The 16,306-nt window shown below is 58.9% G+C and overlaps 1 protein-coding gene across 2 annotated transcripts; it reads right to left on the reverse strand.

The window, feature by feature from the left end:
* Nucleotides 1–942: 942 nt before the first annotated feature.
* PLEKHO1 (pleckstrin homology domain containing O1) lies at nt 943–13,129 on the reverse strand. 2 transcript variants are annotated; one of them, XM_039387721.1, is made up of 6 exons: nt 12,807–13,129; nt 11,825–11,962; nt 4,486–4,626; nt 4,102–4,206; nt 3,657–3,758; nt 943–2,980 (listed from the first exon to the last, which is right to left on the reverse strand). In XM_039387721.1, the coding sequence occupies exons 1-6, from the start codon at nt 12,831–12,833 to the stop codon at nt 2,207–2,209; spliced, it is 1,287 nt and encodes a 428-aa protein (XP_039243655.1). In that variant the 5' UTR covers nt 12,834–13,129; the 3' UTR covers nt 943–2,206. The 2 variants fall into 2 exon arrangements, with proteins under 2 accessions (XP_039243655.1, XP_027583876.1); XM_027728075.2 differs by having other exon boundaries at nt 11,825–11,971.
* Nucleotides 13,130–16,306: the final 3,177 nt, after the last annotated feature.

Here is a 16,306-nt window from a genome sequence, read left to right on the forward strand (position 1 = left end):
CTTGGCCATTATCAGACTCCAGACTTGCCTGCTCTGCCAGGGCGCTCTGTAGCCCTGTAACGATCCAGTGTTTTGTCTCCGGAGCCGACATAATTGCGGCGCTGGACAATGCCGGCCCTTTCTGGGAATGGCAGACGGCTACTCCGCTGCTGGCCCGGCCCGGCCCCTTTGTGCAGTGTTATTCCCGCATGGATAGACCCAGCAGCCGGGGGGCGATGCACAAAGCCACGTCTGTGCTGCCCTTGGCTTTGCGGCTCCCCGGGGCTCCCTGCCCCGTGCCAGCAGCTTTGGGAATGCCTCCGAGGGCAGGGGGCCGGGCAGGGAAGGCAGCGGGGAAACAGAGGGGTGAGGAGCGGGGCAAGAGCCCCAGAACTGCCCTTCTGGGGAGCTTCAGGGCCTCGTTGCTCCTGTAGAGAGCAGGGCAGGGCGGCTCAGCGTGCCAGGGATGGCAGCACCAGCTCCTGGTGACCTCTCAGCTCTTCTCCCTTTCCAGCATCACACGGAGCAGGTCCTGCCTCTTCCAGAGGCCTCAGCTCAGAGCAGTGCTGCAATGATCGTTCCAGAATTCGAGGAGAGTTGCTGGGGAGGGAGTCAGAAAAACAGCATCTTGCTGGTGCTGCCTGGGATGCAGGAGGTCACAGGAGTTTGGGGACAAGTGGCATCCCTTTGGAGCGGGCCAAGAGGGAGCTGGAGTCAGAGACAAGGCAAAAACTGCTGCAAGGGCCAGATCTGAAATCTGTCAAAAAACTTTTGGGAAACTCCTGCCAGCAGCAATAATCCCCCAGTAATTCTAATGGGAGAGTGGGAGAAGAACTAATTAAAACCGACCAGCAACCTCAGCAACATGAGCCTGAGAGCGAGGCTGAGCAGCCCCAGGAACGTCACCAACCTCCTTCCAGGGGGGTCAACCAGGAAAGAAAAGAGACAACACCGACCACGACCAGGAAATAACTCAGTGGGTTTAATATTTTCGTGGACTATTTGCAATGTAGGTACCGGAATTAGGTTTCCTTTTAAAAAAAACCCAGGAACAGTTGGATGTTGCCACATGGGTGAACCTGTGAGACATCACCACGTCCTGCTCACAGGTGTGAAAGCTGAGCCAGCCCTCGAGCCCAGCGCTCGGCGTCACCTGAGGGATCTGAGCTCAGCTCTGGGCTCAGCTTTCCTTCCAGCGGGGCTGATTCTGAGCCAGGGCAGCACAAGCACAGTACCTGCTGCTGTCTGACTGTGACACCTGAGAGAGCAGAGCCAAACCTACCAAACCTGCTGCTGTCTGACTGTGACACCTGAGAGAGCAGAGCCGAGCCCACCGAACCTGCTGCTGGCTTGTGGTGTCCGGCTGCTGCCCCCTCAACTCAAAGAAAAGGTTAAAAAATAGAAGAGAAATGAAATTTAAAATCCCAAAGCCCCCCCAACCCCCTGTGTGGGCTGTCAGATCCAAGGCTTTGATCCTCTGGTTGCACAGAAGGGAAGACACATCACTGCTACCTCCCATCGCTCGGGGCCAAGGGGGTCTGTGAGGCATCCATGGCCTGAAGGGATCAGGGTGGACATGGATTGCATCCCTGCTGCCCTTCCAGAGGTTCTGTGTGCACCCCAAAGTAACAGCTGCCAACCCCAAATTCTCCAAGGGACTGTGCCAGGACAGAGCTCCACGAGCTGCCCATGTAACGCTGGGGACCAGCCTGGACTTCCAGCATCTTCATGTCCTGGATAATGGAAACTCCCAGGCACTGGAGGGGATGGACACCTTTTATGACCTTTTTGTGTCATTTGTTTCTGAGATGAGCCTCCAGGTAAAGGAGCTGTGGTCTGGGACACAGCCCGGACACGGGAGCAGCAACGCCAGGGCTTGTCCAGGGAGAGAGCCTCCGCCCCAGGGGCTGCTCCAGGCAGGCACGGGCACTTCCTGGGAGCCAGTGCTCTCTCCTGCCCTCTGAGCACGGCACAACCCGGGGCCTGTGGTGCAAAGGGAGCTCTTACAAAGGAGGTATAAACTGTAACTGATTTATTGGAACACAGGGTTGATTCATCAGGGGATGCGCTGGAGGAAAGGAAGGGTCCAAGCTTTGAGAAGCAAATTTGGGTGAGAACAGGCACCTTTTCACTCTTTCGAACACTGTAAATAATAATAATTAAAAAAAAAAAAACAGACCAGACAGCCGCCATCCCCGGTCCCTCCCTCCCATCCCAAGGCTTGCCTTCACATCATGCTCTTCCTGAACTGCGACTGTGAGCTCTGTTTGGGCTTCGAGTCTGACTGCTGCAGCTCAAACTGTTTGTACAGGTCCCTCAGCTCTTTGATCTCCTGCAGCACCCTCTTGGCTTGGCTCCAGGTGGAGGAAGCCTCCCCCAGCAGCCTCTCAGATTCCTGCAGGATCCTTTCAGAGTCCGACTTGGAAGGTGATGAGGAAGAAGAGGTGGTGGTGGTGGTGCTGGTGGTGCTGGTGTTGGAGTCCTTGGTCTTTCTTTTGCCTTCCCCGTAGCCCTTCACCTCCGTCAGCAGTTCCTGAGTTTTTTCCAGTTTCAGTGCAACCAGTTCCTGTATCCGGGACAGCTGCTCCGGCTCTGCCGAGGCAAACTGAGCCTCCAGCCCCCTCCTCAGCACCGCCCGGTGCGCGGAAGAGTCCCGTCGGGACAGGATCTCTTCCATGGAGGCACATTTATTCTTTTCTGAGTACGAGAGCTTTTTGGGGACCTGCGGCGTGTACATGGTCCCTTTGTCGAAGGAGTCCTTGCGCTGCCCGGCCCTGTCCCACGAGGTCACCTCCCGCCGTGGGAGGCTCCCCGTCCGCCCTTTCTCCGGCGCCTTGGTGTTCTCCGAGTCGGAGCGGCGCCGCCCGGCAGTGAGGTGTGCCATGGACTTGTCCAGATCCACCCGGAAACTCTCCTCGCAGGTGCCGTGATCCTCCGGAGAGGCGTCTTCCTCCTGGATCAGGTCGAGGGTCAGCATGCCGTCGGAGGTTGAGGTAGATGCCTGGAGGAGCAGAAAGCAGAGTGGGTTGGCACTGGAACGGCTGCACCTGCTTCCGAGGGTCTCCACACCATGGATACACAGCACAGAGAAGGAGCAGGGATGCTCCCTGCTCCAGGGCCCAGGTGTGAGGCTCTGGCTGAGCTGCAGATCCACAGACCCAAATCACACAAGCCCTCCCTGCTCACCCAGGAGCAGCTCTCCAACTGTTCCCTGCTCTGGCTGAGCTGCAGATCCACGGACCCAAATCACACGAGCCCTCCCTGCTCGCCCAGGAGCAGCTCTCCGGCTGTTCCCTGCTCTGGCTGAGCTGCAGATCCACGGACCCAAATCACACGAGCCCTCCCTGCTCGCCCAGGAGCAGCTCTCCGGCTGTTCCCTGCTCTGGCTGAGCTGCAGATCCACGGACCCAAATCACACGAGCCCTCCCTGCTCACCCAGGAGCAGCTCTCCGGCTGTTCCCGGCAGGAACCCGAGGGAGCAGGTGTCAGTGATGGCAAACTGGGACTTTGCCGGAGGGTTTGCACGGTGCAATGGTCCACGAGAGCAGAGGAGCTCTGGTGACCCAGAGCTGCCCTGATGGCAACCCTCAGCTCAGGCTGGAGCTCCAGCACCGGCTCTCCTTGCCAGAGAGTGGAACACTCCCAAGGGAATTTCTCCTGGGGTTGGTTGTACCTACCACAGCCATCAGGTGTCCCCGCGTGGGAGGGCGCCGGGAGTGCTGGATCTTGGCCCTGTCGCGCGTCGGGTGGGCGAGGAAGCTGTCCTCTTCCACAGTGACCTGCAGGGTGACACAGGCAGGGTGACCCTTCCAGGCTGTCCTGCCAGCCCTGTGCAGGCCAGGCTGGGCCCCAGGGTGGGCCAGGCAGGGCGCAGAGCCTTGTGGGCTGTCCCTTGCCATGGCTTTGTGATCGGTGCTGGGGGGATCACGCTATCCCAGGCCTCCCGAGAGCCCACTCTGCGTGCCGGTGGCTGTGTGTGGGTGCATCCCAGGGGCTCTGCTCCCCTTTGTGCACCAGGAACAGAGGGGTCAGAGGGGCTGCTGCTCCCCAGCAGTCTCAAACCTTCCCCCAAGCTGAAGGTTGAGACAGGGCAGCCGGGCCCCGGCCCCGAGTCCCGCTCACCTCGTCCAAGATGCGGTTTTTGGCGCGTGTGATCGCAGAGTTGAGGGCGTTAATCCAGGACTCTTTCTCTTCCGGACTCACGGCCAGGAAGATCAGGTTTGGTGCCTACAAAAGAGGGAATTCAGGTCAGTGCCAGTGACTGAACTCACACAGAGAAGCTTTCACGCGGGCCCTGCCCAGAGGGAGCCCCTACAGAGAAGCCCCTCTACAGGGAAGGCAAAGGAGACCTGAGCCTCCAGCCCTGCAAATGGCACTGCTCCACCACACACAGCAAACCCCAGGACCATCCACATCCCTCCTTTCCCTACATCCCACCAGGACCACCTGCATCCCTGCCTACCCCCAGAGCCAATGGCTGCCCATGTCCAGGCAAGCCCCACGTACCGTGTTTCCAGGCTGCCTGGAGTGGGCGAGGGTAAATTTGCTGTGGTTCTTTTTGCTTCTACTTTTGGACTTCCTGAGCTCTTCACATTTCTCGTAGTCACTCAGGTCGAACATTTCCTGTATGGTTTTTTCATCTTTTACCTGCAAAACAGCAAGAAAATTAGAGCCTTGCAGGTGTCGGACGGAGAGGCTGCTGCTCCAGCCAGCAGGATTTCAACATGACTCTTTGGAAGGATGGCATGAAAATCACACTTTCCCAGGTTAATTCCTGCCTCAGAATTACTGGGCAGAGTAATTCTGCCCAGAGTTACTGGTACCAGGCCGAAAGGCTGTGCAGGTGTGATCAGACACAGTGTTCGTGCTTTGTGGACCCTCAAAACGAGCAGGATTTACTCCAGCAGTGAGGAGGGGGGTCCTGGGTGCCAGGAGGGTGTGGGGGCAGGAGGTGCTGGAGGAGGTGGACCCTCATCTCTGATTCAAAGGGACAATCATTCTCTGCAGACAGCGGAACGAGAGTCGGAGGGATAAGGATTAGCACTTCCTATTTTTACTCTGTGCTGGCAGCTGACTCTGGGGGTGGCTCCCAGAGTGCTGACACAACTCTGAGCCCCTGCCCTGGGGAGGGGGCTGTGGGCAGAACCCACCAGCCAGGGCAGGGGCTGGCAGGCTCTCACGAGACCTTCAGCAGCCAGGGGAAGGTTTTGAGAAGGAACAGAGCGCTGGGGCTCGGCCCTCACTGACAGAACCACTTCTTGGTGTCCTGTAGAGAGTCCTCGAGTGACCACTTCACAAGATCTCCTGCTTTCCAGGGCTGTTCCCCAACACTCTGCACTGCCATGGTGAGATGGGCACCCGGCAGTGGGGCGGTGTCCAGAGGCTCACATTAAAGATGGGACTTACACAGGGTTGCTGAGGCTGCAGCTGCACTGGGGAGGCAGGCAGGGGTCAGGAGGGCAGGCAGAGGTCTGGGGGGCAGGCAGGGGTTTGGGGGGCAGGCAGAGGTCTGGGGGGCAGGCAGGGGTCTGGGGGGCAGGCAGGGGTCTGGGTGCTGACCCCGAGCTGCCGGTGCCATCCCTCGGGCACACTTGGAGCCAAGGGGAGATGGCAAAGCCCTTCCTCTTAATCACCCTCCTAATGTACCATCCTCAATCCCATTCCTATGGCAGGGCAGCTCTGCTCTTCCATGGCAAACAGGAGGAATTAGGGGACTGGGGTGGGAGAGAGCTCGGGTTTGCATGTCCATTACAGAGAGCACTGCAGCAGGCCCAAATCCACATCCATCTGCTTAATCCGACTCCAGCCGGTCATTCCAGGCTGGATTGGTGACTGAGGGTGTGTAACTCAGGTGCCAGGAAGGCAGATGGTGGTGAGGTCTGAGCCCTCAGATTTCCTGAAAGGACTCCACCTCATTTCATACATTTCCTCCCCAGTTCTGGGAAGCACTGAAGGAATTTCCCATGATTTTTCCATAGAATTTTATCAAAGAGGGTGACTAAACCAGCTTCCTAACCAGGGGCAGGGAAAAACTGACCATCTGGCCCTGCCTAATGACTGCAGCTCCCCTCTGTCCTTCTCCTTCTGCTCCTGGGTGTGTCCCCAGGATCCAGGGGACACTGGCACTGCCATTCCTGATGCCCCGGAGCTGGTTCCTGCTCGTGACACAGCCCCTGTGCCTGGGGGTGAGAACAGATAATGTCTGGCTGTGCATCCTCCCCGTGCTGCTAATCGGCTTTGATCTCTTCCCACTGCCATCCTACAATCCACCTCTTTCCAAGAATCCCGGCTGAGTCCAGCCCGACTCATTTGTGGCAGGAAAGGCCAATCCCCTCCGAGCCCCCCAGCTGTGCCCCCCGTGGCTGAGACCGGAGCCCTCGCTCCAGATGTTCGCCCATGTAGGTCACTGGGGCTTCCCCGGCCCTCCCCTCCCTCCTCCCTCTCCCCGGAGCTGGGATTTAACATCCTGCCCCCAGGAACCCCCGAGGGAGGGAGGCTGCAGGACGGAGCAGGTGCCTTTGGCTCAGGCAAACACCCTGCAGCAGGTGCAGCTCGTCCTTTAAACCCCTCGGAATGACAAGTGCCAGGGCTCTGCCACCGCGCTTGGGCACGGGGAGGGGACCCTGCTCCCACCAGAGTGTGGGGGACCCGTTATAAAACCCTTAAAACTGGGAACTGGCAACACCCACAGTGGGATTCTTGGGGGAAGAGGGTCAGTGGCAGCGATTCTGGGGGGAAGGACAGCGGGAGTCTCCCTGGGGGGGCGTGGGCAGCTGATCCCCCTCCCACACTGAGGTAACAGAGCACCCGGTGTGCAGAGAGGGAAACTGGAGAGAAGGAAGGTGAAAAGCAACTCCAGAGGAACCACCAGCTCTTCTGTCCTTTGTGGGAGGCTCCCGAGGCCCAGAGGAGAGAGGTGGTGGCATGGGGGGCAGCTCAGGGGCAGGATTAAGGGGCACCAGCCCCAGCAGGCACTGCCCTGGCTGTCTGCTGGCTTAGCTGCCGTGTTCTACCTGCTCGAGGCAGACAAAACAGCTTTGCCCTGGGGTTCTGCCTGGCTCCTGCCTGTGGCCAGCTGAGGGAAGGGAAACTGAGGCACAGAGAAGGAACCTGAAGTGTCCCACAGCCCTACAGCAGGGGACATTAGACCCTGCAGCCATGAGACCACCCAGCCCCGCACCTCCTGGCAGCTGTGCCGGGGCCAGCACTGCTGACACTGCTGGGATCCGAGGAGAGGAGCTGCATTCCTCACACTCCTCACACTCCTTGCACTCCTCACACTCCTTCCCCTGCAGCTGCTGCCTGCCCGGGTTGGGCCCAGGGACCCCGGCCCTGGCATTCCCTGCCCCTGGGGGTCTGCGGGCACATGGTGGGTCAGAACACCAGCCATGGCACCCAAACCCCTGCTCTGGAAGGTCCCTGCTTCCAAAGGTCTGTAATTAGCTGTCCTTGGGTGTTGAGGGTCCCTGATGTGGGTTAATTAACTGCCCCTGGGTGTCTCACTGACGAGAGTTCAGATTTCCTCCCTCACCAAGCCTGCAGCGACTCCAAACCTCCTGGACTCGGGGCAAGGCTGTGTTTTGGGGCTAAACCAGGCACAGAGGGGAAGGGCAGGTGGTCAGTCACTCCAGCCTGGGATTTTTGGCAGAGATTTGCCTTAGCAGTTCCCTAATGGGACACGGACAAATGCGGAAGGTACAGAAAATCACAAGACACCCACTGTAACACACCCACGGGACACTCGGGAGGTCACGGCACAGCTCAGGGTGTAACCAGAAACCTCCAGACTCTCAGTGGAGCCAAATACCCAAACATGGGCAGTTTCAGGGCTGACGAGTTCCCTTCACAGGCTGCCACCAAAGTTTCACTTCCTCCAGCTGAGCAGCTCTGCCCCAGGAAGGGATGGAGCTTCTTGCAGGCCTGGCTGAAACCAGGCTGTCTCTGGGATGGGGATGCACACACGTGTGTGCAAGGATGGACATCTCTGCAGACCTGGCTGAGACCAGGCTGTCCCTGGGATGGGAATGCACACACGTGTGTGCAAGGATGGACATCTCTGCAGACCTGGCTGAGACCAGGCTGTCCCTGGGATGGGAATGCACACACGTGTGTGCAAGGATGGACATCTCTGCAGACCTGGCTGAGACCAGGCTGTCCCTGGGACAGGGATGCACACACGTGTGTGCAAGGATGGACATCTCTGCAGACCTGGCTGAGACCAGGCTGTTCCTGGGGATGCACACACGTGTGCAAGGGACAGAATTCCTCCCCAAAATCCCATCACACCGCGCATGGCAGTGCTCACCGAGGGCAAACACGCCCCATGGAGCGCCACAGAACCGAGTGTGCCAACACACCCCCACTGCCCCCCCTGCCAGCAGCACGAGCCGAGCTGGAACAGGGAGCGGCGAGGAGCGACAGCTCCTCGAGTGCTCTTGTGCTAATTGAGCCGATGCCTTTGGTAGCAAACAAGGGAAGGCTCTAGAGAAGCGTTTCCTCATCGCCCTCGTCACCCAGAGCCGTCTGGCAGCCCCCGGCTTCCTGCGAGGAAGCGCCGAGCCCGGCTGTGCGTCGGCCCGGCCGCCGCTCCCGGCGCGGGCAGGGGCAAAGCTGGGCCAGAAACGGTGAACAATTCCCAGAAATGTGCCGGGGGGGAGGGACCGGCGGGAGGAGAGGGAGGGGAAAGAACGTAAAAGTGGGCTTAGAAGGTGGTGTTGTGCTCAGCAGAGCTCAGCCCTCCGCAGATCATCTCCGCAGAGCTGGGTTTGGCCGGTGACCAAACGCTGAATAACGAAGGGGTTTGGTGTCAGTTCCCGGAGTTCGGCTGCCGCGGGGGAACGGAGTGAGCTCCTGGTTCAGGAGGTGTCAGACAAGTCCCACAGCTTCCAAAGGGCTGCACTCAAACGTCCTGTTGGCGTTTTCCATCAGCTGGGATGAAAAACTACAAAGGGCTGCACTCAAACGTCCTGTTGGCGTTTTCCATCAGCTGGGATGAAAAACTACATTTCCTCTCCTTACAGACTTGGCTCTGCCAGGGAGAAGCTCAGTTTCCCACTGGGCATTCCCAAATTCTCCTGACAAAACTAAATAAGTCAGGGCTGGTCTCTGACCTGCAAGCCCAGGTCCTAGGCAGACAACTGGAAAAACACACAGATTCCCCGGAGGAATAAGTGTGGGTACGGATGGGATTTTGTTGTTAGGCTGAATTTTGGAAACCTCCCCATCCCACACCTCAGCCCGTGCTCAGCTCCGAGCAGTTCCGCTCCACGCTCTCTTCGTGCAGCATCCCCACCTGCCCCGAGCTGACATCCTTCCTGAGGGATCCCATCATGGGACAGACAACTCCCCTCCCCGTGTGCCTTGGGGAGATGGGATTCACTGCCCTGCTTCCCAGATGGAGAAATGCAGGCAAAAGTAAATAAATGTCTGGTTTGAATTCGTTTAATGAGTGCGTGGCAGAGCCAGGGAGCTTCCAGGCGCCCTGGGATTTAACCCTGGCAGAGCTGAGGAGCATCCAGGAGTCCTGGAATTTAATCCCTTCTGCTCTGAGCTGGGGGGAGGGCTGGGAGTGTGGCTTCACCTTCGGAAGCAGCCAGTGCTCTGGAGCAGCCGCTGAGCGTGAGGGGAGCTGACAGGAAACACCGGGGCTGCTACGAGAACGAACTCCTGAGCTCCATCCACCAGATCCACGTCGCTCCAGTGGCTTTGATGGAGCAAAATCATAGTTTATAACACAGGAGGGCTTTGATCTGTGGCAGAAACAGGCAGCTGAGTCTCCTCGCTGCAGAATCGGGTGAGATTCAGACTGTCCTGGGACCGTTTCCACTCATTTTCCCATTTATTGTCCAGGGGGTGGGCAGGGGGGTACCTGGCTTTGCCAGGGAATAAGTGATGATTCTCCAGCCAGCACCAAACCCCTGTTCTGAGACCCTGGGAGCAGGAAGTCTTGGGAGCACCCTGGGCACACACAAGCCCCGGGAACCCCTCCACTGAGCCCCTCAGCATTCCAGCCCCCCGACACCGGCACGTTCCTCTGCACCGCGGGCACAGAGTCACCCCAGTGCACACCCGCAGCCAGGTGTCACCTCTGTGACCAGCAGAGAGTCACCCCAGTGCACATCAGCACCAGATGTCACCTCTGTGACCAGCAGAGAGTCACCCCAGTGCACATCAGCACCAGATGTCACCTCCGTAACCGCGTCTCTGCCCGACCACAGATTCTTCCATATAAAGACACGGCAGCCGCTGCTGCGCGTTATTTATGGTCCCTCACACACACGTGGAGCCCTGGAGCTGCCTCAGGCCCAGGCAGAAACACAAACACAAGAGCTTCTTGTTCAGAACAGGCCCCATATGGCCCCTCCAGCCTTGTCCCGCTCCTGGGCTCCCAGCACACCTGGATTCGAGCTGTAGCTACCTGGATGTACTCAGGAGGGACAGACAGACATCTTTTCCCTGCACCTCTTCCCTGTGTTGATTCCTGTTCAAACACCTTCTCTCTTGGCTTGTCCAGCCTATTCCCAATCCCATCCCAGCAGTCTGTGTTGGTCTGCATTACTGCTGGGAAATTTAGGAGAGCCACAAGCCACGGGGGATTTGTGCCACTGGCTCTGTGCCTCTCACATCCATCCAACTTTCCCAATCCATAAATGTGTCTATAGATCCATCACGGGGTTCGTGTCTCGCTACCACCAGCGCTGTCCACAGTCTCTAATCCTTCTCTCATCACCTCTGTTTACCTGAGCATTCCCAAGGCACCCACCCCCCCACCCTGCAGACAACATCCAGTCCCTGTTCCCGTGTCTCTCTCCGGCTCTGGAGCGGCCAGGAGGTCGATGGGAGCGAGCTCTGGAATTCCAGCACACAGCTCAGCACCACCTGGGCATTCAGTCCACTTTTTAGACCATCTCTGGGTTCTAGCAACCCTTCCATGTATCCCGTGCCCACGATGCAACCAGCCCTAAATCAAGCTGCCCCTTCCACTCTCCAGATCCTGAGCTGGGCCAGGCAGCCGTGCATCCAACCAGGGTCCAGCATGGAATGACCCCCACCGAGGGAAACCCAGAGAGACCAGGGTTTTACCCCGAATTCCCTGACCCGGAGCAGCCCCTGTGCCTGCTGTGGGCACCGGTGCAGTGCTGGGATGTCAGAGGGGACCCGAGGGAGGAGGGCTCTGGCCAGGGGAGTTCTCCCTGATGGATTTACTGAGACAAAAAGCGCAGGGGGGGGCTGTGCAAGGACAGCCGGGTGCCGGCTCAGCCTGACGGTCACATCCAATTACCTCCGATGTCAACGCCACGTTAAACCCCAAACCCCGGCGAGGAGACAGAGGAGGGGGAGAGGAGGGGGCACGTTGTACAACACGGTGTCAGATCCCGGGGGGAATTTCCCCGTTGTCCTCTTGGCACGGGGGAAAAATACCAGAGATCGACCCGTAAATGGCTCGATTCCAGTCGGCAGAGCAGAGTTATTTCCAAATGGACAGTGAGCAGCTGGGAACAAGGCACTGTCGGGCTCAATGAGGGAGGACAGGCACAGAAGGGAGCCGGCATTGCTGTAGCCGCGGCAGGAAGAGGGATGAGGGCTTAACTCTCGCTAAGTGAATCCTTTCGTGTCTCCACGCTGGGAAAATGTCTCCCAGCAGAGCCGTCTGGGAGAGGCGCTGTCGGAGCCGAGCCTGACCCGGTCGGGTCCTGCTGGCGCCAGCCCAGGGAGAAGAGAAGCCCCCGAAGAACCTCCTCGGCCCGGCTGGCGCTGGAGGGGCGCTGGGAAGGGCCGGGGCTGCTCCTTTTCATATGCAAAGGAAGGAAGGGGGGATGGGAAAGGAAACTGAAACCGATCCTACCTCCTTCTCCGAGATGTAAAGCTGATCTCCCTTCAGAACCACATAACGGTTTTTCCAGATTTCCCTAAAAATGCCTTTCCCGCAAAATTTCCGCACCCAGCCGACCTTCTCCGGCTGCGCAGGTTGCTGGTTTCCATCCTGGTGCCCCTAACACAAAGGGAGAGGGAAGAAAATGGGGGAAAACGGGATTATTCTTGGTTTTACACTCCTCTTCTCCCCCCCTCCTTCTTTGCCCAACTTTCGCCTCCCCCTCCCTCCGGCCCCTCTCTCCGCCGACGCCGGGACCCGAGTCCTTCCCCGGGGTCACTCCACGGGGATTTTTGTGCCGCAGACGCGAAGCGGCACCAGCAGCACCGGGAGGAGGCTGCGAGGACCGGGCAGGGTTCCCTCCGCGGTTATATAAGACAGGCCGGTGTCTCTATCGCCTCATCCAGCGGGCATTTACCCATGGAAAGGGGAACCGGGGGGGGGTTGGGCGGAATTTAAACCGGCTGGATATTTTTATTTTTTTTTTTTTTTTACTGCGGTGAAAATTGCATTTTTTCCGCTTTTCATGAGCAATTAATCCAAGAGGTGAAACCTACGGCCGGTTCACATGTGGGATTTCTCCGTAGGCAGCGATGGGATCGCTGGGTGCAGCACACACACACACACACACACACACACACACGGCACAGAGCGACGGATTGATGGTGCCGCTGGATTTTATGGTTTCCTTGTGTTCCAAGATGAAAACTGCCTGCCTACATCCCCCAGTGTCCGTGACGGGCGCGGGATGCCGGAGAGGCGCTGGGCAGGGGCAGGAGCTGGGCCGGCCGCGGGGTCCGGCTCTCTTTGGGCTCTGCTTGGGGGTCTGTGCGTTTTTCTGCGGGGGGAGCCCAAGCGAACACCTGGCACCGGAGAGACAAACCCCCCCTCCCCAAAACATCCGGGAGCCTCCCTCACCCCGCCGTGCCCCGGGAGAAGAACCGATTCCACTCACCCTTTTCGCAGAATTATTTTTTTTCATCGTTCCTTGGTGCGCTGGGAGGAGGTTTTATTTTTTTTTTTTTTTTTTGGGGGGGGGGGGGGGAGCGGGAGGCGGAGGAGGAGGAGGAGGAGAGGGGGGCTCCCGCGGCCTCCTCGCCGGAGGGGGGGGGGGAGACACCCCGGGGGCTCCTCCCGCGATCGCGCTGCCTTCGCCCCGCGTGGCTCAGGGCCCTCTCCCGTTACACGGCGCTCGGAGCCATCGGCAGCCCCGCCGCGTCCCCCCCCGCCGCCACCATCCCGCAGCTCGGGGGGCTGCGCTGGGCTGCGCCGGGCTCCCGAGCTCCATCTATAGCCGCGCGCCCGTGACGTCGGGGTTCACGGCACAGGGCGAATCGCAGCCCACGAGGGTTTTTTTTTTTTTGGTTTTTTTTTTTTTTCTCTTGTCTCTGACTGACCGGGGGGGAGAGTCCCGGGGGGGGCAGCGGGCGAGGGGCGGGCGGCACCTCGCCGGGTTGTTCCCAGCGTCACAGGTCACCGGGAAACTTCCTGGGAGAAGGGGGGGGAAAAAAAGCGGCCGGGTGGCACTGGGAGGGTTTTCTGCCCCAAAAGTGTTCGGAAGTGCAAACAAATCCCCCCCGGAGAGAGGAGCGGGGGGAGGTTCCTTGGGAAGGGGCTGAGGGAAGGGGTAACTTCCAGCACAGAGGGTCTGACAGCCAGGACTTGGTGGGATTCAGAGCGTGGCTTCCAAAAGTAAGGAGACACTTGGCTTCCTAAAAAATACCTCTTTTTTGGCTTGTTTTGTCTGCCTCCTGCATGTCCTACAAGTCTGGAACTGTCTGAGTGTGAGACTGAGGTCAGGGCTGAGACTCATGGATCAGAGATGGGTGAGAAAGAGGGAAAAGCAGAGAAAGGGGAAAATAGATTGACCTGTCTTTGCAATGACTCTGTCCATCCCATCCCAGCTTTACAGTCCATCCCATCACTGGACAACACCCCCCACCCCCAATTTCAAGGTGCAGTTTCACCCCAGCACTCTGGAATTCACATGTGCAGAGTCCTGGGCACGTACTTGGATTACTGAGTATTTCCAGAGCTTTTGTGAGTGTTGGTATCCCACTGGCATTCCCATGTGCTCCCTGTTTGTGTTCTGAGCTGTGGGATGCACTGGATTCCTGGGAATACCTGGGAACACCTGGGACAGGGACACAAGTCGCTGTCTACACCTAATCCAGGGGTTGCCTTTTCCTCCCGTGCCTGTGCAGCCCTGAGCTCCGTGGGTGCCAGCACTGGGATTTGCCATCTCTGTGCCTCAGTTTCCCCTTTTAGCCCACATGGGCAGAGCTGGGTCCAGGCAGGGCCGATGGCACAGCGACAGATGAGCTGCCCGGAGCCCCCGGCGCAGTTTGCCGGGACACCACGGGACCTGCCAGTTTATTTAATGACATTTTGCCTCCCGACCGGCCTCGTCCTTCCTCACGTCCTGTTTTCGGTGGCCAGGGCCTGCGGAGCGCCGGCGTGTGGCCAGTGCCAGATGGCACCGTGCTGGTGGCAGCGGGACAGCTCCGTCCTGCCCTTCGGATCCAGCGCCCACTCTCTTCCCAAACGCCCTCCAGTGCCAGGGAAGTCGCCCTGAAATCACGGGAGGTAACCAGCGCACACCTCCCTGCCCCTGGGAGCAGGGACTCAGCTCCAGCCGGGATCCTCAGGCTGTTCTGACAAGCGCGACAGTGAGTCACGTTTGTGAGGGATGTGATCGGTGATTCAGAGCTGGAAACATCAACAATTTACATGGAAGGAAGGAGATAGGAGGGAACCCGGCTCCCATTTCCGCGCTGGGAACAGGCGGTCGCGTTCCCAGCCTTGGGGCCGGCCCTGGACGCTGCTCCCGCTGGGGTCACTGGGCTGGGCTGGGGGTGCCCTCCCTGAGCCACAGTCACACCAGTGTGGCCCTCCCTGAGCCACAGTCACACCAGTGTGACAGGTGACGTGGTCTCTGCAGCTCCCCATCCCCATTCCTGTCCTTGTCCCTGTCCCTGTCACTGTCACCATGCCCATCTCTATACCTGTCCCTGTTCCCATCCCCATTCCCAGCCTTGTCCCTGTCCCCACTTCTCTCCCGTGGGCAGCACAAAAAGCCCCTCCAAGGTGTGTTTGTGTCTCTCCCACACTCACACAGCCCCTTTGCTCCCCCCTGGCCCCGGGGCTGCAGCTGCTCCCTGTGCTGATCCATATAAACAGTCGCCAAAATCTCACCTTCCTGCAGAGCAGATCAGCAAACTCTCGGTTTATTTACGTCTTTAACACCCCCCACACAGCATTTTGCCTCTGGATATCAAGTGTGAAGCTGCTGCCTGGAAGATGAGTCGAGTTTAATTAGGGCACGCGCTTTCCGAGCCTCTGACGACGATTACAGGGGTTTTGTCTGGGAAAGGGGCTGCTGGAGGAGGGATTTATCCCTCTGGAGTGGAGGGGACAGGCTCCTCTGAGGACTGAGCCCCCCTCTGTCGGGGTCCCAGGCTGGCAGAGATCTGAGTCACCTCGGGGGGGGCACATATAGGGCAGGGGGAGGTGGGAAAGAGGAGGCTCCTGCCAGAGGCACTCACAGGGCTGTGACCCCAAGTGGGTCGGGCTGCAGCGTGTCCTGATGGACCTTAAATCCTGCAGGGCAGAGCTGGAGCTGGAGCCCATGATCTGCAGGAGTGTTTGGACTGCACAGAGCTCAAGCCAAATGTGCCTGGAAATCAGGTTGGCTCGGGCTGGACATGCATGAGGGGGTGGGCACAGACTGGGGTGGGCACACAGAGTGGGGTGGGCACAGACTAGGGTGGGCACAGACTGGGGTGGGCACACAGACTGGGGTGGGCACAGACTGGGGTGGGCACAGACTGGGGTGGGCACACAGAGTGGGGTGGGCACAGACTGGGGTGGGCACACAAACAGGAGGCACCAGGAACTCGGGGTTGAGGGCCAGTTCAGAGCTGAAGTAACTGAGTAAACTCAGCACCTTGGGAGCCCCTGTTGAGAGCTCGAGTCCCATCTGAGATCAGGCACCTTTGTGCCAACCCAACTGCACCCATTAGTGTCCCAGTATGGATCTACCCAGTACAAACCAGCGCTAACCCAGTGCCCTGACTGGGTCATGGCTGTTCTTGGGGATTCCTTTCTCTGGGGCTTCACAATTCCCACCTCCTCCCCTGTGACCCCCAGCACGGCCGATCCAGGGACAACCACTCCAGGCAACAGGACCAGCTCCTGTGGCCTCTGCAGCTGATCTGGGTTATAATCAGGTTTGGACATTGGGTTTTTGTGGGGTTTTTCCTTAAATGAAATCCCATCATCCCTCCATGTTCCCACTGCCACATTTCCCCTTCCTGCCCAACTTCCCTCCCAGAGGTCCAGGAACATGGAATGGTTTGGGCTGGAGGGACCTCAAAGCCCCCCCCCAGCCCAGGCTTTGTTTCTCCCCAACAAGAGCTGCCCAGGACCCCTGGGGCCAGGTCCCCTCCCCCCTGA

Source organism: Pipra filicauda, unplaced genomic scaffold (genome assembly GCF_003945595.2).
Source record: "Pipra filicauda isolate LSUMZ 115617 unplaced genomic scaffold, ASM394559v2 scaffold585_size263788_pilon, whole genome shotgun sequence".
In the NCBI taxonomy this organism is placed as follows: domain Eukaryota; kingdom Metazoa; phylum Chordata; class Aves; order Passeriformes; family Pipridae; genus Pipra; species Pipra filicauda.

Coding starts and splice junctions, on each gene's coding strand:
- PLEKHO1 (XM_027728075.2), bottom strand. CDS start 12,833: ATGAAAAAAAATAATTCTGCGAAAAGG. Junction 4,627..11,824: donor TTTACATCTCGGAGAAGGAG/GTAGGATCGGTT, acceptor GCTGTTTTGCAG/GTAAAAGATGAAAAAACCAT. Junction 4,207..4,485: donor CCAGGCAGCCTGGAAACACG/GTACGTGGGGCT, acceptor CCTCTTTTGTAG/GCACCAAACCTGATCTTCCT.